This window comes from Amphiura filiformis, chromosome 4 (genome assembly GCF_039555335.1).
Source record: "Amphiura filiformis chromosome 4, Afil_fr2py, whole genome shotgun sequence".
Taxonomy (NCBI): domain Eukaryota; kingdom Metazoa; phylum Echinodermata; class Ophiuroidea; order Amphilepidida; family Amphiuridae; genus Amphiura; species Amphiura filiformis.
Window position 1 is genome coordinate 2440091 of NC_092631.1, and position 22986 is coordinate 2463076.

Below are 22986 nucleotides of genomic sequence, written 5' to 3' on the forward strand. Positions count from 1 at the left end.
ACCTCAAAAGACGCATAAGCAAATCACATGGCAAAATGTTCACTCATCTGATTTCGGTAAAAGCCATATTGAAGTTGCCAAGGCATTTGTTCTGCGACTACCAAAAGTCACTTCAACATCAACACAGCAAAAGCAAGCAGCCTTGGCAACTTCAGCTGCATCAGTATCAATGTCATCATCAGCATCAGTATCAACATCATCCTCGGCAACAGCAACATCTGTCACATCGTGTTCGGCATCAGCAGCAGCAGTAGCGTCAACTCCATTGACTTATTCCACCTCGTCTTCAACTCATTCAGCTCCCACCCGATATACCAAGATATCAGACTTCGATGCAGCGTGTTTGTTGATGATTATGGCACACTTCTCAGAATTTCACAAAGGAGACCAAAAGGCTTATGAACTAGTCGAAAAGGTGCGTCTTTTCATTATTTAATGGAAGATAATATGAATATAAATTAAAATTATGTAATATCTTTCAACCTGTTTAGTTATCATGTTGTGTTCTGTTGATAATATATGTCTACCGACTCAACTAATGGCAAAATAATAAATAATTATAGTCTTTATACATAATAAATAGGTTACAGAAAAACAAACAAACTTTGTCGCTGACCACTGTGGCCCAAACATTCCAAAAATGATTTACAACTACTCATGGACTCGCATCTAAGACGCACACACCCTAGACATACCATAATAAACCTTTACAGCCAGGATCAGCTCTCCAAGTTTCATACGGGTTACTACTAGGACAATTATAGCAGTAAGTCCTTAGAGCAGAGGAATCTCAAACTAACTCAATCTTTCTCGAGCGATAACTTACGACATTACCGGGACTCAAACTCGTACACTAGTACGCTCACGCAACAGAATCTATAGCGCCTTATCGATTACGCTATCTTGACAGTGTGGATTCATTTAGTTAAATTTGTTCACTTCTCTGTTTAATTGATGTTTTTAATCAATACAGATAAGTTCAATCAGAAATGAATTATCCCACATGGCTATCATAGACAATCTGACAGTGGACACGCAGAAAGTGAAAGAAATCTTTAAGACAATTGAAGATTTTATGAGTTGGCTTACAAAGATGTATCCACATCTAGTGTCCCAAGATATCATCACTCGACTCAAAGAGGTAGGAAACGTTGTAATTTGCTGTTATCGTTTTTGGTTTTCTTTGCCACAACATCAGTGGAATTGTAACGTATATCAGAAAGTTGAATGGTTATGTTATGGTTTTTTGCAATAAACTAAACGTGACCCGGTCTGAGAAGAGCACATAAGGCTACAGAAAAAGTAAGAAAAAGAAAACATGGGATAAAAAGTTATGCTATTCTCATAGGATAAGTAGGCCTACATTTAATTTAATTTGTTGAGCAAAACTGTTTAGCCAAGCTTCTTATTATGTGAACATTGAAATAGTACTTTTAAATAAACTCGTAATAGCTAGTTTGCCTTAAATGTTATCACAGTAAGCACTATACATTTCCAAGCTTTACCTTTCATTTAGTACTAACATTAGGTGTGTATCACATCAACTACAAAAAGTTATACCAAACTAAAAATGGTAACATAATTTGGGCCACTTGATACTAAACAAACTTTGCCTAGAGTATATGTAGCCACAGATGTTATATTTTTCGTACTTTTAATCTATATAGATTCAATCTGAACCAGTGACTAACATGATGAAAGAATCTCTTCTACGAGATATCAATAAAGAGTTCCAGGTGATGAAAGGCGAAGTACAAATTATATCAAAAGGCCTGTACCAAGTAGAACAAACAGCTCTGGATGTTCACACGAAAACAACTCAAGATCGAGAAAGATTACATAGTGCTGAGAGCAAGCTAGAAAGGTTATTGGAGAAAAGCAAAGACATTGAACTAGATCTAGCTAAGGATCATTTAACCAGTACATGTATTGCCACAAAGATAGAAGAGGTCGATATAACAACGAAGCATCTTGAATCAAGAGTGGAAGAGGTTTCTTGTGCAACGAAAGACGTCAAGCAACAGGTGAAAGTATTCAAGGATAAAATGGCAGAACAAAAATACGGTGGGTAATCATAGTAATTACTGTAGAGATATCGCCTTACAAATACATTTTACACTTTGGTTTGGTTCTTTTCGGTTATAGCCTTTGAAGTAGTTTGGAAAAGGTACCAGTCACGATCTATTGCCCTTGAAAAAGACCTTTTGTATTTTGACCAATCTCATGAAATCCGTAAGACAACTTTTATTAATTAGCTTGTTCCGCTGGTTATTTAGGGTTCGTTTGTATAATATACAATGTCTAGAAGCTTTTACAATAAGATATAGAATGAACGTTATTACGTTGCTGCTGTTTTTTTAAGAAGAGTAAAATCGCCTGTAGGTTAAATACCACTAATAGGCCAGGGCGATACATTGAAATACGACTGGTAACTATTTGTTTTCATGGCATTCGAAAAGACTGCATTAAAATCGCTGAAATTGATCAAGTTATATAAACAAAAAAGTACTTTTTAGAGTTTGATGCTTCAAAATGGTACATTTTCTCTCATTATATAACATTTTTGTTGTAATAGTACCAAAATTCATACGCACGGCTTCGGTTTTTAGTAAATATCATATTGTAACTTTCAGCTTCGAGGGCGCACTGTCATTTTAAGGTGTTTACGGTTCAGTGCGTTAAAACAAGAAAAGTCTCAGGTCAACCTATGTTGAATTTTTTTGATCATTTGGCATCTAAATCATACAGTTTCAACTGATATTAGTGGCATTGAACTGTGAGAGTTCTGAATATGAGAAAATTCCACCCGAAATTAGGCATTTTCCCATTGAAACACGTGTAATACATAATTAGTGGTATTTAACCTGTAACGTTTACCGATTCCATCTTTTTGATGCGTTTTACATGATGTCAACGGTCGTATTTAGTAAAAGGTACTACCATTTTGTACCCCTGCTAATTCTGAATTTGAAACAAGCGCTTGCGTGTCAAGTCGTAATAATGATCGTGACTCTCTTGTTTTTTATTTCATAGGAGAAATTCCTTTTGACTTGGACAAATGCAGAGATCATCTTGTGGCGGACTATAGGGAGTCACGAGGGAAGTTGCCTCTGTTTCCAGGTATGCCAGAAGATTTCGCCGGAATGGATGAACTCTACGTAAAACTAAAGCTGGAGGCTGGAAAGGAATTGAAAGTATATGATGAGTTATTTGATCTCAAAGATGAAGCTGGTAAAGATCTCAAACGTATTCTTATCAGAGCAGGGCCAGGTGGTGGGAAAACAACGACTATATCAAAAATTGCATACGATTGGTCAAAGAGCCAAAGACCACAGGTGCCGATGAAAGAAACAAAGTCTGATTTCAAGAGGTACCAGCTACAAATCTTTGCTCTTTTAGTCCTCATCATATTTTTCATTTTACTTCCTTGTCTTAAATGGGCTGATCAAACATTTTTATATAACTTTTGTGTGTATATGTTGGTGTTTGCGTGTGGGCCATGTGTATGTTTTCTCCAGGACAAGCTGCTTTCAACTACTAGGTGTCACACACAAGTAGAAGTGGTCCAGGATTCTGTAACGCAGGAGACGAAATGGTTCTCAAAATGTAAGCTACTCTTTGCGCTAGATTTACGTGATATTAAACCAGTTATGAGTTTGATAGAAGCAATACAAGATCAGTGTTTACCATATGTATCTAGCAAGGAGTTATTTGATTACATATCCTCGCATGCTGATTCAGTAATATTTCTGCTTGATGGTTTTGATGAGGCACCATGGTTACAAGATGCGTCCTTACCCAACTCCAATCAGTTTAAAATATTATTGCGTAAGAAATGGTTACAAGAGAGTTATGTAATTGTAACAACAAGGCCACATAAAGTATACAAATATGTAGACTCTTTCGGACCGTGTAAACAAGTTGACCTACTACAATTTTCTGGTAGCGCAGTAAAAGAATTTGTTGCCAAATTTTTCAACAACATTCCTGAAAAATATCTTTTGAATTTTTATGAGCCCTCTCTGATATCGAATACAGACACCGGTGTTATTAGAGACAAGATGTTGAAACCACCTAAGCATATGAGAGAGGACGTTGATAAAGCAAATTCACTGCTTCATCGGTTATTGGGGAAACCGAAAGAATGGGTCATCTCTAAGATTCCGATATTGCTGACAATGATATGCATGATATGGAAAGACAAACACGATTCTTTGCCAGACAGAACAACAGAGCTTTACAATGAGGCTTTATTGCATATAGCGAAACACAACTGGATAAAATTTGGAAAGTTTGAAATTGCTTATGAACAATTGGAAAATGAAGTAAACGATATACTTGTAGGCTTAGGCAAAGTTGCCTTGAATGGGTTACTCGAAGACCGCCAGGAAGAAAAGCTAGTGTTCGTAGAAAGTGAGTTCGAAAAGGATATTCTTGACAAAGCAACAAAACTTGGGATACTTGTACGAGAGAGAACAAAGTCAAAACGCTTAAGAGTTCAATACAACATATCTTTCTTACACAAAACGTTCCAAGAATTCTGCGCTGCTAAATATTTGGCCGACTTAGGAAAGACAGACACGGGACTCTTAGTAAATATAGTGAAAAAGATAACGTTGCATAAATTTGCTGATTTGGGTTATATTTTGCAATTTACATGTGGTCTTAGCACATCTGCGGCAGAAATTATATTGCCTGAATGCATAGAAAAGTCACGTTTGTTGATAGTTGAAAGAATTCAGAAATCGCCTTTTAAAGAATATTATCTGAAAATGTGTTTGGATTGTTCCGATCCAATTATCCAGAATGATCCATGGATTTTGCCATTACTTCTATTGTTCGAAGCGCAATCTCCAGACCTTTGTAAGCATCTAAAACCTTTATTTGACTTACCGGCGAATTTATTTCATGTTGTGAAAAAATGTAAGGATTATACTCCCTACCCAGAAATGAATTTCAAACTCGGCAATAACTTGGAGGCACTTCTAGCCCTTGAATACTTTATCACTTGCCAGATGCACTCATCAGAAGGTAGCATCCTTGAGATGATAACCTATGTCAATATTGAAATCGAAAGTGCTGCGAAGAGGATTATCACAATTTGCCAGAATTTATTGCACTGTATGCCTCGACTATATAATCTACAACTTCATTTGCCATATGAGACGGAAAGACAACATTCTCGTTATACTGGCTTAGAGGTGTGGATTGAAAGGACGGCCAAACAATTCTTAGCGTATGATAATGCGGATTCTAAAGAGTTGATGAATAAGCCCTACATTGTCTCAAAACTCGACAACTCTTCCGACGTTACACAATCTATAAAATTAGGGAAACTCTCTTCCTTGAAACATTTATGGATAAGCGGCGACACAAGCAACTTCGAAATAGACTGCAAAGATTATTCTGCCAGTCGTTGTAATCCACGGGTAACCAAGTTGACACTATCAACCCCTACTTGCAAATTTCAGACGTTATTGTCACAGCTACCAGATTTGACCAACCTTTATATACATGGAAGTAAATTAGAGGATAAACCAAAGACACGGAACTTGATTCGTACTTTGCTAGACTCTCTTGTGTCAGAAACGATTAGAAGGCTCACGATAACTAACTACCATGTACCTGCAAGTAGCATTCGATCTCGATTACCAACACTATTAATGCTACAGCTGGAAAACTTAGACAATGATGAGTGCAAAGGATTATTTGCAGCACTTTTTGATGAAAGTAAAAAGAAGCTTCAAGACTTTAAGAGGAAGCGATGTAGAAGCCCGCTACCGTGTAGGTACTTGAGGCTTAACAACATGTCAGAAGATATTTCTACGGGGTCAATTAGGTTGCTAACAAAATCTTTCAAATATTTACCACGTCTTTCAGTTTTAAATCTACGCAACGCAAGGATTTCAGAAGATGGCTTCAAACTGATAGCAAGAGCGCTACACAATCTGCCGTGCCTCATAGAGATCAACTTGTCAGATAACAAGATCTTGGATGCGTCGCAGAATATTTGCCAGAGCCTTTCATCGGTACACAAGTTAGAAAAGGTGATTCTACGCAAAGCCTATTTGAACGAGCAGGGAATATCCGAACTTGGGAAGTCTTTACAACGTCACCATAATGTCAAAATACTTAACATTGGTGGGAACGATATTGGCAATGCTATGTCAGATTTGTGTCAAGGAATTAAGCAATCCAGTTGTCTTCGAGAACTAACTCTAAAAAACTGTAACCTTACCGATAAATGTGTTGCTTTGATACCGTTTGCAAGTATGAAAAAACTAACACATCTCTATATAGGGAATTATCGTGGTCCACATATTGAATATAGGGAGGGGGATTGTATTGATCTGGATGAGTTATCATTTCAATCCTATCACACTACAGGTGCCAGAATCATTCTCGAGAATCTCATATATCTAGAAAGTTTAACATACTTGGAGATAACTAATCACCTGCATCCTGCTATCCTTTATGAAAACGAAGACGATGACGATGAACTGTTGTTCTTGACAGATTGTTACACAAAATGCGTATCCGAAGATAAAAGAGACCGTGTTACTCTACCGCTTGGGCGAAAGGAAATTGATGCAATAAAAGAGTACATCAGAGATTTGTCATCGCATTAGCAGCTATTTTAAGACGTTACAGATTGCTAACATGTTGGTCTGCACGACATATCGGTCAATACAAATCTTGGTAAAATTCAGTGAGTCTTCACATTATCTTGAATTAATTGAGCAACAAGTACTGCACGTTCATTAACCTATTTCATACACGAGAAGAATAAACACATATTTTTTGCTGTTTTTATGACAAAATTATCACTAAAGATGTTGGAAAATAGGACCAAATATAAATGCATCAACACGCCCGAAAAATGAATCAATCATCCGCGACGCTAACATGTGCGAAAGCACTGCGCGTAGTACGCGGAGTGCACATTATACACAATCAGTGCACTCCGCGTACTTTTCTAACCGCTTTTCTGATTGGCTGATTTGATATAGGAGTGAATGTATTTCAACCTTACCATATAAAGTTTAATCTCTTTAGCAACAAAATCTTGATAAAGATTCAGTATAAATTCAGTAAAAATGCATGCTTGTTGCAAGGGTGATGAGTTGGAGTACAAAATCCCAGACCATACTTGTCATGTTTGGCTCTCTATATTGATGTTGATTGATGGTAAAATATTGTTGGGGAGGTCTAAATGGGAAAAATGAAAGCTGTGATTCCCAGAAATATTAACTTTCAAGTGGCATTTGGCATTTTTATAGGAAAAAACGTAATTTTCTTTATTTTTTTTATCATTGTTTAAAAAAAAGTGTTTGATGTTTTTTGATTTTTTGAGTCGGTCGTGTCTGGGCAAACAAACACTTTTTTCTGGCCTTATTTGGATTTACTTCGAGATACTTGATCACATGCATTGTACTACAAAGGTGGATGATTATTGTTCTTCTGATCGTTACGAAGGTAAAAAGAAAACGTGTTACTTTTTCGCTTGGACGCATTGATACAATAAAGGAATACGTCAGAGATTTATTAACAGCTATTGCAAGACGTTTCATAAGTGCTCATAACATGTCGGTCTACACCTCATTTCGGGTTGTACAAATCTGATTAAATTTTTAGTGTTCATATCTTGAAATTCTTCGAATTATACAAAGCTCAAAACTTTTATGATGGACATATGAAAATAGCGATGACATCGACACATTGGAACATTACAGTTGACCAAAACAACAAACGAGGTCAACATCGAGTGAGATGGTTTTTACATCATCATCATCATCAGCTATCATCAGGGGTCGACTGCGAAGTAGTCGGTCATAAGCTTCCTCCAATACGATTTGCCCTTTTACCTGCATTTCTGATCTCAGCTGGGGAAAGAGTTAGAGCCCTGTTGATTAAGTCTGCGATGTACTGGTGGTACAGTACTCTCTGTCTTCCATGCCTCCTCATATAAAGCATATTTCGATTAGCTCATCTGAATCGTTGTTAGTATACCTATTGTGCTAATCAAAGGATACACAAAATCAGGAAAATATATTTTATATATCTATATATTTATTTGCAATTACGCTACTGACATTCAGTGATGTGTGCTTGAAAAATTTATTCCCAGCAAACACAAAAACGTTTTTAAAACGTTTTAAATAAGTTATATTTTGGGTTTTGGTTTAGGTAAAAACGTTTTAATAACATTAAAATGTCGGGTTATATAAAGGTCATAAAATCGTTTTAAAACGTTTTGTATAAAAACACACTACAACAATATTTTTAAAATGTTTTCGAAATGTTTTGGCCAAATATTTTGTCAACACTTAAATAACATTATGTTAAAATATTTGCACCAGGCAAACACAGAAATGTTCTTAAAATGTTTTTTACAAAACGTTTTAAAAACATTTAAATGTCGGGTTATATAAAGGTCATGAAAACATTTTAAAAACGTTATTGTAAATATTTTGGGCAAACATTTTTGCAAAATATTTTTCAACCCCAAATAACATTCTGTTTAGAATGATTTGTACCAAGTTTTCAAAAATGTTTTTGGAATGTTATTAAAACGTTTTTATACCATTTATATAATCCGACATTTAAATGTTTTCTGTAACACAAATTTTGCTGTGCAGTTAGACTATGCCATAGTCGATTTTTGATAAATAAAAATGTTATTAATCATGATGAACGCATTCAGTTGAACTCGAAATTATACTGATATTTAGTACATCAAAACACTAGTATAAAATGGTTATGAAAAAGTTTAGGCTATATAATTATATTTGTGACAGTAAAAGTAAAGTATAGGCCCTACGTAGGCTTATATTATTGAATGCAACATATCATAATGGCATAATTATAATGACACTTCAATACTGAACAATTCTAATTTTAGAATCTGCCAGTTTATTATCCGAAAAACCGACTATGGACTTTCACTTTTAAGCAGAACTTTACCCCGGGACTCACACACTGTCAATCATACTTGTTTATCAATAAAATCTAACCACAAGACGAAGCATGGTGGTACAATACGCGCTAGATGCATACGTTCATCCACCAGCACAAAAGCGCCGCATTCCCTAGATAGTTGTGTACCATGTATAGTTATAATGGTACCAGTACGCGTCGGGAGGATTTAAACAATAACGAGATCTGGGCGACCAATCACAAGCCAGATTCATTTTTAAAGATGCATTACATCATCACCAATTTTAGTTAGGCCAGAAATTGGCCTAACTCTCAAAACAAAGTCAGTAGTCCACTTGGGAAGCTAACAAACAGAGGGCGTACGGTGACTGAAAAGATCAGTTGTGAAAATCTATCAATTGTGCACTCATTAATTAAATCAGAGTTTTAAGCTTAAATTTAATAGCCAGAATAATGCACAATTGGCAAGTGGACTACGGAGAAGTTTAGCTGTGCAGTAAATTACCAACAAATGTTTTTTAATGTTATGAAAACGTTTCGTACCATTATTGTACCCTTTATATAACCCGACATTTAAACGTTATCTGACCTTATATAACCTTTTGCGAATGATGTCGAAAACGTTTTGTGTTTGCTGGGTTGTTATTTTTGTATATTTCAACATTACTTTGATAACTACTACATACGTATAATTGTATTATATCAGTTTTTATATTCACACTTGTATTGTGCCAGTGTTTATATGTTTCATTCTTTTATAATATTAAAAACTCCTAACAAACTAGCATTATTTTTCACCGTCTTCTGTATCTCTTGCTTCCATATGGAGCCCAAAAGTTGTTGTAAATAGAATTACAATGAAACATTTTTATATAAAACAACGTGATTAAAAATACATTGTGATTTATATTAAGCCAAATGTGCCATTATCAAAAAATATGCCTTCACCAAAGTTAATTTTAAGATTTTAATTTTAAGATATCGCACCAAAAGTCATATTTACACTAACATCTTTCATAATACACGCGTACTTATGGCTTCAAAACTAAACCGCCGGTTGCCAGCCGGTTCCGCCCTGTTTGGGCCGATATATTGTTCTAATCAATGGAACGCGGTTCAACCGCCATCATTCGCCGGTCAATTGGCGGTCGAGTTTTAATGCCGCCTCTACAGATACTTATCTTGTTGTACAACAATACGTGAATAATATCAATGCCCTGATCGATGCCCAATTTATTCCATTAATTATCCCACTTGATTTTTGCTACAAAAGATAATAACACCTTGTTCTTAATGGCAATAAGAACTAGATTTATTAAGGCCTAATACAGGGTGTCCCTGAAAGAACTGTGTCGTCGGAAACTTTATTTTTTGGGTATTTAATGCCCGAAACATCCAGAATTAAATAGTTGATATGTTTGAGGAATAAATTAGCTATCACATACTGTTTGAATTTTGGTTGACCGCTCCGTTCTTGCTATAAGAAGTTTACGAAACTAACTCAGTTTCAATCCGTTCCACGAAGTCCAATATCAATCGATGACATAGCCGCCGCATGCGCAGTATTTTAAGAACGGTGTGGTAAATTGTCAAAACGCAAAAAGTATATGATAGCCAATTTATTTTAACTATTCTGCAAATTATTTAGTTGTGTTTGATTTTGGCATTAAAATGCCAAAAGTTGCCGACGATACAGTTCTTTTACGAACACAAGAAACCTTAATATAGTGTCAGTATCTAGAAACATGAATCACGTTTTACTTATACTGTATTAATATCTCAACAGAAACTACTAAAAAAGGGAATAGCCCTGTTGTCCGAAGGGTATTTAGTCCAAAAAGGGTTTTCGGACTGATGACCCTTCAAACAATCGACCTATAACCCTAAAATAACTATTTGTTCACTATGGTTAATATATTGACAAGTTGACAAAATCACAACAACAAAACTATCAATATGATTTGGCTGCATCTCATTTCGCAAAATCAAATGATTATTGACCTTCTTTTGAAAAGTGTGCTGGGGCTTGTGGGTTATGTCTATGCCTTCGGACAATCGACCTGCAGCCCTAAATTAACTATTTGTTCACTATGGTTAATATATTGACAAGTTGACAAAATCACAACAACAAAACTATCAATATGATTTGGCTGCATCTCATTTCGCAAAATCAAATGATTATTGACCTTCTTTTGAAAAGTGTGCTGGGGCTTGTGGGTTATGTCTATGCCTTCGGACAATCGACCTGCAGCCCTAAATTAACTACATGTATTTGTTCGCTATGATAAACATATTGACAAGTTGACAAAATCACAACAAAATTATCAATAAGATTTGGCTGCATCTGAATTCGCAAAATCAAATGATCATTGACCTTATTTTTGACAAGTGTGCTGGGGCTTGTGGGTTATGCCTGTGCGTAGCGCATTATAAATTACAGTAATATTATGATATGCAGCATGAGCATTTAAATCATATTTAACAATTATTATGTACATCGTTTTTGAAATAGACTGTAGTGTTACAGCACTTGCTCTACCAAGTTTACTACTTGTTCTTTAGAACATCTTCTATTGATCACAGTCAATTTAAATTAGTTCGATAAATTACATTTAGATAATTGACAATTATACCATTGTCAAACTTTAGCTTGGCAATATTCTGTTTTACACCGATATTATTTCATCGGTCTTTCGCTTCCAGTGTTGGTTTCTTTGAAGATCTTCCAGGAACGTCGGGTTGTACACTGCGGCCATATAACTCAATAGCTCATTGACCTTGTAAGGAAGATCGTCAACAGGATCATTCAGTGTGTCATCTTGAATTGGTTGTTGAGTTTTCTTCAAGTCGGGTTTTTGTAATCCAACCATTGTTTTGACATGTTGGATCATGAAATCTAAAATTTCATAATCGTTCTGTTTCTGCATCATGTTATGTTGTACCACCTTAAATTAAAACATAAAAATTATTATAAATAACGATTTGACCTGATATTTCTTTGGATAGGCCGAGACACATAACAATGGGTCTTCAGCGCAACTTGTTTCCCTCATCATTAAGGTGCTTTATTTTTACTTTCAAAGTTACTTGATGTCATTACAATACCTTACTTGGATAGGGCGAGATACTTTAGGTTGGTCGTCTGGTGAACTTGTATTTTCAACAAGTAAGATTTAGAGTTAGGCCTACTTGAAAATGTTTTTTGTTACTTTACAACAAACGTCAAGTAGAAACACAATTGAATCACTCCCCCTCCCTTACACCTTAGTCAGTCAATCGGGGGGAATTATCCCCCAGTCGGGGGAATCAACCCGTCATTCACACTTTTGAAAACCTGTGCACGACACTGTGCCACAATATTGTTTTGATTGGAATATAAATGTATTAAACATTTCCGATCGTTGCAGATACCTATAAAAGTGTCATATAGATTTTGACCCATCTGATAGTGTGTTGCAAGTATTGATATTGCTATATGCCTAATTATTAAAGGCTTATTCAGTGATCCTGGCAAAAGTGTACAAAAAAAATTGTGTAAATTTCCTAAATGTGAATGAAAGTCATTAAAATTCTTATTTGGTATTTTTGAATTAAATATTTAGCACAATACGAGGGAAACAGCGATAATGACAAAGTTGAAACACCATCTAAATATGCCTACATGTATGTAGCTAATTTCTCTACTTAAGGGATCTAGAATGAGCGTATATGGCGTTTCGACAGTATTTTTTGTGGGACATGAGAGCACCTCAGACCTATCGAATTGCATTCTGAATACGAAGCATGTCTTTCTGATATCAAATAATTTTCATTTTTTGAAAATCACAATATAATACAAATTTTATGGCAAATTATAAAAATTTGATATTTTTCAAATTTTGATATATAACAGTCCTCGAAGTAAATTATATAAATCTAATGATATATTCTTAAAGTGTATGTAGCTGGGAGGAAAAGCCGACGGTCAATTGAAAATTTTGACCTTTCATATTGAAGATATGGACTTTTTTTCCCAAAAAAGACCTATTTTTTTGGTGTTTTGGGAAAAAAATCCATATATTCAATACGAAAGGTCAAAATTTTCAATTGATCGTCGGCTTTTCATCCCACCTACATACACTTTAAGTATATATCATCAGATTTATAAAGTTTACTTCGAGTAGGCCTACTGTTAAATATCAAAAATATCAATTTTTAATTATTTGCCATAAAATGTGTATTAAATTGCGAATTTCAAAAAATCAAAATTATTTGATATCAGAAGGACATTCTTCGTATTCAAAATGCAATTCGATATATCTGATGTGCTCTAATGTCCCAAAATAAATACTGTCCAAACGTTCATACCCCTTCCCTTAAGTAGAGAAATTACAAATACATGTAAAATGTCCTTTGTCGTAATGCATGGCTTTCGGCTTATCCACTAGTAGGCTATAACAAAGGATTTTTACGATCCTCTGGATGAGCAAATCACTGAATAGGTCTTTAACATCGTTGACCTTGAACTCTTACCGTGAATGACAAATTGATTATGGTAAGGAATACGTTGATCAACATAAATGAGACAAAGATCATGAAGAAGAAAAACAGCAACGGTCCCATGATTCGGTCCTCCTGGTAGATATCTTGAAACAAAGAGATTTATTTATAATTATAAATATTTGGTCAATGTTGTAAGATTGTGCACTGAGAAAGTTATTGTTATTGTTGATGTTGTTCTTCTTGTTCTTGTCGTTAAAGTTGTTGTTTGTTCTTATTGATTATTATTATTCATGATTGTTTGTTGTTGATTATTTATATGAAAAAGAAAATCGGGAAGGCAAAGGAAAAGAAAAGGGGCATGGAGCCCATTTTCCACCCAATCATGGGCCAAAATAGTGTAAAATACAAACAATTTCCACGCTAAGCGCGCACATTGGGTACAAATTTGGCCCTTTTCAAGCAGATCATGGGCCAAAATAGTGTAAAATACAAAATTTTTTCGCGCTACTCGCGCACATTGTCCTAATAAAACCTTGCCTGGAAGCTCAAAGACTTTACTGTACGTTCTCTCTAAAAGAAACCGGTATGTGTATAATACCCTCCGATAATAGTGGGTCAAAATTATGCATTATGAATTTTTTTCGTTTTTGCCCCAGAAAATTTTATTTTGACAACCCCACCACCCCGACGAAGAAAGTCAGTGATTCATCCCTGCAAGGAATATTAAATTTTTAAGGAATTGATTAACACAAATGGTGGTTTCATACTTTCCTGCCGCTTGCCGTTTTGCCGCTCTGAAGATGATTTTGCTTCACTGCGCAGTCGCACCAGAAACGCTAGCGGTGACCAGCGGCAAGCTAATATAATATCGATCACTCCACCGTTTTGCCCACGCGGCAGCACCGCTGGAAGTTCAATTCAAGTCAACTCGGTGCGGTGCCGCTCTGACGTATGACAACATGATACGATTTTGGAGCGGTGCTGAGCGGCAACATTAGCTTTCAGAGTCATGCCGCTGCCGTTCAGCGGTGTGCCGCACCGCTTGCAGACAAGTGCAAGCGGCATAATGAAGCGTCACGCCGCTTAACGGCAAGCAGCATGCCGCAGCAGAAAGTATGAAACCAGCATAACAGTGAAAACTAAGTCAATAAATTGCCATTAAGTATATTTTCTAATATTTAGATTCCTTCACCATTGACTGTGACTTTTTACCCTTATTAAGTCGTGTTTGGTTTTATCATTTGCCGAGTATGTTGGCTCATCTATTATGCTTTACAAACATTCAAAAATCGAATATTTTATTTAGATTTTCTGATTTAATAATCATTCATAGTGCCTTTAATTGATGTAAGTGTTTAGAAATTTACAACTTTACATCTGGGCAAGTATAACTATTATTATGTCAGAACTTGTCAGCTATTATCGCAACTTGTAATGTTCTCTATAGAAGATCTAATTTTGAGCCCTGATCTGTGTATTAAAACATGCAAGCATCAATGCTCAAATGACTCTTTGTGTTTGAAAACAAAGTGGGTTATAAAGGTCCATATGCTAACCATTATCATCATAATTATTTTTTAAATTTACATACCACGGTATGAAAACTTGTTCAACATTGTCGTCAGCAGAGTTTCGAATGTGTTAATATACGTCGCGTAATCGTAGAGTTTCCCATTAAACACCAGATAGAACACAGTTGTGAATCCAAGAAATGCAATGGTAAACATGACGCCAAATTGCATCAGATCCGACGCCGCGTTACAGATGGTAGCCGAGAGAAGCCCGATACGACGATTGAAGCGCAGAAGTTTGATGAATTTGAGAGAAGCCATAAACACAACCCACCCCAGGAAATAATTGTAAATTTCCGTCAGATAAGCGATGTATTGCAAACTGACATAGACGGTATCACGAGATTTCTGTAAAGAATGGACATAATATATATGAGCTATGATGGAAGATGATTATACATAAATGTGTTAGGGTTTTTTCGTTCGTAAAGTAAGTGTTATGTTGGTTCAGTGTTTGATTGCTCTATTGACATGCCAGGAGTAACAGCGAAATGCCCCCTGACTGTTTAAAAGCTTTAGTCCTATCAGTACAGCTTTATGTTCTAATTAATGTTAGTTCATATTGGACTTCTTTCATGGTCTGTTATAATAAGAATGATAAGCACGGAATATAACTACTGATAGGCTTTTCATCATAACAAAGATTTCAAAATTGGACTACCTCTAAGAAATACATACAACTAAAAACAGGGATCAAAACTTACTCTTGCTGCGCTCAGCTTGTCCAATACTTGATCAGTAACATACAGACGGGTGAAATACACACCGGCAGTCGCAATAGAAAACCCAATGATGCACCATTCTGCCCAGTTCCAAAACTTTTTCCAATACATCCTCTTTTCCTTCCGAATAGCGATACATTCTTTGATAATGAAATACATAATGAATATGAAGTAGATGATCTCACATGTAAGACGAATATGATCCATTCCTGCGGAGTACGTAAGAAGACGAAACGCGTCGACGCGGTAAACTGGGTGACCACCCCCGGCTGGCAGAAATTCCAGGAGAAACGTGACAGCAGCAAATAAATTCACCTGTGAGGAAAGACAAGACTTAACCATCTCATACTTTTCTTATAAAGTACTCTGTTAAAGTAGCTTACCGAAATCAAAAATCAAATGCTGATAATTGTGGCCTCTTTTTGACAGAAAGGTTACTGTTTCGTCCCCACCTACAACCATGAAAACATAATGACAGATTCGTTGAAATAAGATTCGGACCTCAACTGATAGGCAGCATCATCGCAAATGTATGATGATCAAAAATATGTGAAATAAAATCGTCGTTATTACACTCCTTTGAATGAATAATTATTCCTGGTAAACAACTCTCTACAATAAATATCTCACCAATCATACAGGATTTGCCCGTTTGTAATCCTTTTCTGTTGACATACCTCTACAGAGTAAGGCTAACCATTAGCTTGATACGCATTGGTTGAAGCCCAAATAGCTGTGTGTACCTTGAACTGGATCGGAAGTGGAACTATCTTCTTACCTGTGTATTATAGCAAGACATTTCCACAAAGACAGCTCTGGTGTATTGATCAATCCAAGCCTCTTCGTATAATTGATTTATCTGCTCCATTGTGTCATTGTAGTTGTCTTTCAGTACCGTCACATAACCCCCTCCCCTGTACAACGCGTGCCGTCCTAAATACGGATAGCTGTCGATGTCATCGGAGGTTTTGTATTGGTATTCAATACGAGTCATTGAACTGTTTGTCCAGCTTACATTGTAATCGTCTCTGTCTTCATCACTATATGAATACTCCACATTACATTCTGGGATAACACTTTTAATCTTAGGTGGCGCGCTACAAGAATCTGAAATTTACCAACAGAAATATAAGTACAGGAGGAGAAGTCACACAAGAATACCCATTATTTTTGGATCCAAGTAAGTAGTTATTTTGGCCTTACAGTTGGCAGCTTCATTGGCGATGTAGGGTCTAAACGTAACGTATTTTTGAATAACAGAAAAATGATGTATAGACAACACCAATATGTGACACGGTCTGCTCCATGGGAGCCAAAGGAGTCATTTTTTGGAAATTGAGTTACTATAATTATTACCATATACAAACAATAGGCTATCAGATACTGAAAACACCAAAGGTCTAGCATACTTGGTTCGTAAGTTCTGAAGCTTTGTGATGTGTATTTTCTTATGTATTTTATTGTTTTTACTCCATATTTTTGCCTTTATCTCAATTTCAAATTTGCCGCCTTTGGCCCCCATGGACCATGTCACATATAATAACTAGTGATAACTCTATTCAGTCAATGTCCTTGTCAGTAGTAGACTACTGTTTATTTGATTTTGAAAATGACATGAAATTATAAATGGCTTTGCGAAGTTAAATTGAGTAGGCTCGTCGAACTGTTAACCAAAAGGCTCCACGTAATCTCAAATAGGCGTTACCCTTCATTTCATTATTTCAAATTTACTTTATTCTGAGTTTACATTGTCGTAATAAAATGCTTGCTTGAGTCGGAGAAATGAACTTCGGAGCGTAGAAATGAGCTATGACCCTCTTTAAAACAACAATGCAAATATCTAAGAGGAGAATAATGTTCCCTACCTGGTTTAATTCTCAACTGCCGGATGATTGCATGCCCAAAAAGATAAGACTGGCGATCACCAAATAAGTTTTCCTCCGCTACCTCTATGTCTAAATCGCCATTGTACAAACGCTCTGGATACGCTGCTGGGATAAATCCTGTACGCATCCAACGCCAAAAATGGTAAACACTTCGAACCTGAAGTACATCATAAATAAAAGGACATCGTTATTACATCAGACAGAAAATACATTACTGAAGTATAACCAGATTCAAAACGATTTTAGTTTCATTAATTTTGTAGTACTCTTGAAATAACTGAATAATCTTTAAAGGTGTATTTCGTGATCCGCGCATCTTTGTATGACATTTTTCGGTAGATATCCAAGAAAAAAACTTATTCCCAATTTTTTAGTTGATTTCGATGTTACGTTTGCGAGTTATGCATTATTATGTATTACACTGCTCCATAGGCCACTGTGTTGTAAGAACGTAATTCAAAATTGGTGGTACTTTTGCTAAATGAATTAATCTGCAAGAAATATTTTGTACATCTCAACTTTTTCGAAAAGTGTGTGGATGAGGCTGAATGCCCCTTAACCCTAGTACTACGAAGGGGTCTTCATCCAGCATAAATGTGCAACTATTTACGCCCAAACGTCTCTAGCAAATCGTAGATCCATCCCTTGCATTTTAGTGATAATTTTTTCACCCCATTACCTTAACATCCATATACACGAGGGTAGAGAGGACCTTCAACAAAATTATGTATATGGGGCCAGCATATATGTTTGTACAGTAAAATATATGATTTTATTTTCGTCCAAGAGAACATAGAAAGAATTTCGTAATAACAGTATGTGACGTTTAACATAGAAAATTATGGGTTGCAACCCCGACCCCCATCTCAAAGTTTGATTTACAAAAAGTAGCACGCGCGAGTCAATAATTATTATCATCTCACCTTTGAAAACGTGTAATTCCTATTGCCAGTTTCCAATAACTGTGCATACTGATCTTTCATAAGAAAGTTGTGTTTATCTTGACCAGCATATCCAATCGTCATTAAAACCACCACAAATATGATGTACATGATTATCTCTCTCAAAATAGAATGCATTTGTATAACTTTGAGCTGTTGCGATCGGATCTCTTCCGTATTGATTGGATTTGGTGGTTTTAAAGTTGACCTGGTAGGTTTTGAAAACGCTGGAAAAAGAAAGGAGGAATAGTAAAAAATCTTAATGATTGAAAAGCAAGTACTGATGGCAGGATTTCCTCTTTGACTAATAATTGACCTATTCGGTAAATCCCATAAGCCTTTGCGAGTAGACCTGAGATGACGTCATTTGAAGTCACGCCGATGCGCACACTACATTACTGCACACATGTGCGCATCGACGTGATGTCAAATGACGACATCTCAGGTCTTCTCGCAAAGGCTTATGGGATTTACCGAAAAGGTCAATTATGATATTACGGTACCTCCATGTTTTCACTGTCTTTTGCGGTGAAATTTTAGTAAAAATTGGCGGAAAATATTGATGATAACATAATATTTTAAAGCGGTTATTCATTGATTATTACTAAAAAGGGACATCAAAAACTAATCTAATTGATCGCACTCTTTTTTAGCATTACTACCGTATACCTTGAAAATCGTGCAGCCATTCTTCATCTGGTTTCAACCCGTAGTCTTCTTCGTCCTGTTCAAGATCTGCTTCGTCATCAACATCTGGCCGTTTGAATAGGAATGATAATACAATCGCTAGAACAATGACCTATGGAAACATGATTATTATAATAAAATTATTATTTGTACTAGTTGACATCATTCTCTTTGCAGTATGCATGCAAATCATTCAAAGTCATTCAAGAGTGGCAATTGGTCACATAAAGTTAAGTTACAAAGGCCCTGAAGAGTAATAATATATCCCCGCCAAATTAGTAGTTATGATGTATTTAGTCAAACAGTGCCTGTGCATATCATACCCGACGTATGGTAATTGACCTTTTCGGTAAATCCCATAAGCCTTTGCCAGTACACCTGAGATGTCGTCATTTGACGTAACACCGACTTGTAATTCGCAGTAACGATGTTTGATAAACGATGTGCACATCAGCGCAGATCGGCGTGATGTCAAATGACGACATCTCAGGTGTACTTGTAAAGGCCTAGGATTTACCGAAGAGGTCAATCCACTTATCGTATTGAGATTGTCAACAATTGTGACACGAAATGAGCGTAAAGTCGCAATTTTCGAGACATCCTTGCTTACTTAGTGGATGCTCTTTGTTAGCCGCACACCTGTACATTTTGACACAGATACATTTTGACAATACAAAATGAGTTACCACAATGCAATGATAATAAATTTTACCTTTATCGGTTGTGCGAAAAGGATGTCAGTTAAGAAACACACCATTGTTGAGGTTAACCATTCCCTAGTCTCCATGTCTCCCAGTTGTATCCCGTAGAATACAGTGAACAAAGTCGCAGCTAGCGTTGATAATATGGACACTATCCATGCTATAATGATACACCACCAGGGTAACAAATATGGCTGTTTCTTTCTTGGTTTCTTTCTTTGTTTGGATTCAATTGTGAGAGTTACCGCTGATGTGCCCATTGGTGTTTTAGATCGTACAATCTAAGTGATATGATGTGTATAAATATATACTGTTAAAACGATATGCTGAGTAATATTTACCCAACATTTGGTCAACTAAGAACAGCTGTTTGGGTAAAACACATTGCAAGTAACACACACTATCCAACCCAACAGTTGAATTCTTCACAGTTGGTCCAACATTTGGTACATATTACCCACCAACGTTTCAACCGTCAACAGTGATAAGGAACTTTTGAGACGGTTATGTTTGAAAGTGAAAAACTAATCCTAGGGCACGCTATTATTAGAAATTTAATTCATCACGTCAAATCGTATACATGTCGTTCCTGAGTTTGATTGACACGTGGTGTCAGACGAGAACTAGTTTATTTTTCTCTGACTTTTATTATGTCACCAATTACTTTATTATGTAAAAAAATGCATCCACTCAGATAATCTAAAAAAGGACGCTACCAGGACGACTAAACCCAAAATCGTGACGAACGCAACTTACACATTTTCACAAGAGGCATTTTAAAGATATTTGGCCTCAGGCCGGAAAATACCCCTTAATGACCTTTGGCTCAAAATCTCTGAACACCCCGACACTGACTACGATATAGTTGATGAAATATGCCAATCTCTCATTAGCTTATCATCTATGTGCGATATACTTGCCTCTTCAGTACGTTGATCTTCATTGATGGATGCGCTGCTCTTCACGACATACGGATTATCACGTTTTCGATTGTCTCGCTGAGCGACAGCATATCGCGACGGTCGCTTGCGTCGAAGTCGGGATTTACGGAAAAGTTGCATTACAAAGATTGTCACAGGTAATATGATAATTGTGGTTTGAACGCCAATACTTATCTGAAAATAAACCAAACTCGTTAAAACAAGTCGTTAATTTACTAACACTCTTAATGATTTATAGTACACAATTAAGGAATAAGTTAAACTGTTATCAGTGCATGGCGTACCGAGCACAACATTAGAAAAAGTTGGTGGACATCTCCCATTCACCCGTGTGTGGTGAATTGACTACGTAATAATCACACACTTAAGGGTGTAGGCCAACTGCACGTATCCGCTTATTTCGAAAGCTGTATCTTGCTAAACAAAATTTAGGACGGATGAGCAGCTCCAGTATATTTGCATTTGCAGCAATTGCACTACTCTGATACATGATTAAGGTAAATTTATGTCTTTAACAGGCCTAACAAACAAACAAATTTGATTTCGTCACAGTATTCTGAGCTAATGGGGATAAGTTTCTCCATGTCCCTGTGCTCGTTACAGCATTGTTTCTTATTTATTATGACTTATTAGGAATTAAATACTTTTCAAAGCTTCACAGCTAGTTTGGCCTTTAGGTACAAATTAGGCTTTTAACGTATCTATTTTTGTTATACATACAATGGATGCGTCATAAATGTTCACGAAATATTGTCGTTATGACATGTTGCCTTACTTGAGCTGGGGAAATAGCGAACGGTCCAATCAAGATCATAGCCGTCGAGGCTGGAGGAGCCGCAACTTTATACCACATGATGTTAACAAGTAGCTCCAGCCAAAGTATTAGCAGACCACAGGCAACTCGTTGTACGCATGTAAATCGACTTCCAGCTGGGCGGGAAAATATTGAGAACCACAAATGTCCATCGCGTAGATTTTTGCCGGCCGTGGATTCAAATATAAGACTGTAATCCTGCATCTGTTCTTTGCCGGCGACAGGTAACAATCGGTCCACCTGCACAGAAGAAGAAAATCCGTAAGCTTATTATAAGTTTTCTATTCAGAAAAAGTGTAAATTTAGCAATTGACGACGTTGACGTCACTTATTACAAGCGCCGCTGAGATGTACTAAACCGTAATCTTTCGCTTAAAATCATTATTATTATGCAACTGGGGTGTGTGGGGGTGTGTGTGAAGTGTGTTTGTCTGTAAATTGTGCAGTAACGTTCATCCATTTGAACTATAATTCAAATATATTTTTTATTAAAAAAATATACATTCTTACTGAAACATAATGTATTATACACTTGCAAATCTTATTTCAACAAAGCTTTACCTGCCCATCTCCATCCACGAGTGAAAACCACTGATTAGAGATGAAAAAGAACCGCTGTCTCGTCTGAATATCCCGAATAGCAATGTACTGCAGGTACCAACTCTGTTTGTTACCTTTTCCAGAATTGTCATGCCATATGCGCATGTAGTTTAATACGCCCAAAGATCTGTAAACAAAAAGTATTGCAAACAAATTAAAGTTTATCTTAACATGGAATTATGGAAACTTTTGAGCCTCATTGGTCCTGAGCTAATTGAGCTAACTTGAAAAAATTCCTTTTTGCAAGGACCTATAGCTGATGCTCGCGGTTACCCGTACGAAAACGTGGGGAACTGGTCATGGCTGCGATGGTTTATTGTGGTATGTACGGTGTGTGAGCTTCTTAGCTGTAACTCCCTGATAGTTGCTGAATGATTTATAAAAATTATGATGTGTCTTGTGCCTCAGTGATCATGATCACAGCTTATGCCTAGGCCGTGCGTAGCGCACCGTAAATCACCGCGCTTTGTTATTGCATGGATGTGAATATTCAAATAGGAGTTCTGATATTTGGTTATTACTGATCTTCCCTTCCAAGATAACTAGATATTTACCTTGGAACTGCCAATAGAAATCTATCTGCAGTACCACGCTCAAGAATTGGTCGCTTGTCGTCTTCAAATGTCCTTGGATCTGTCTCGTCTTCATCTCCAGACAAAATAAAACTAACCTGGTACAGAATAATATGGTGTGTTAGATAGAGG

The 22986-nt window shown here is 36.4% G+C and overlaps 1 protein-coding gene across 1 annotated transcript in view; it reads right to left on the reverse strand.

Annotated features, from left to right (window-relative positions):
* Positions 1-9469: 9469 nt before the first annotated feature.
* LOC140149616 (polycystin-1-like protein 2) overlaps positions 9470-22986 on the reverse strand; it is a 35405-nt gene continuing 21888 nt past the window's right edge. Inside the window, exons 18-30 of the mRNA XM_072171696.1 lie at positions 22837-22952; positions 22244-22409; positions 21644-21922; positions 20848-21042; positions 19939-20208; positions 19209-19338; positions 18522-18766; positions 17578-17755; positions 16491-16819; positions 15695-16027; positions 15011-15338; positions 13450-13562; positions 9470-11882 (exon numbers count right to left, since the gene is read on the reverse strand). Of these exons, the coding sequence (XP_072027797.1) occupies positions 11604-11882; positions 13450-13562; positions 15011-15338; positions 15695-16027; positions 16491-16819; positions 17578-17755; positions 18522-18766; positions 19209-19338; positions 19939-20208; positions 20848-21042; positions 21644-21922; positions 22244-22409; positions 22837-22952 (2961 nt within the window). The 3' untranslated portion in view covers positions 9470-11603. The remainder of the gene's footprint in view (positions 11883-13449; positions 13563-15010; positions 15339-15694; positions 16028-16490; positions 16820-17577; positions 17756-18521; positions 18767-19208; positions 19339-19938; positions 20209-20847; positions 21043-21643; positions 21923-22243; positions 22410-22836; positions 22953-22986) is intronic.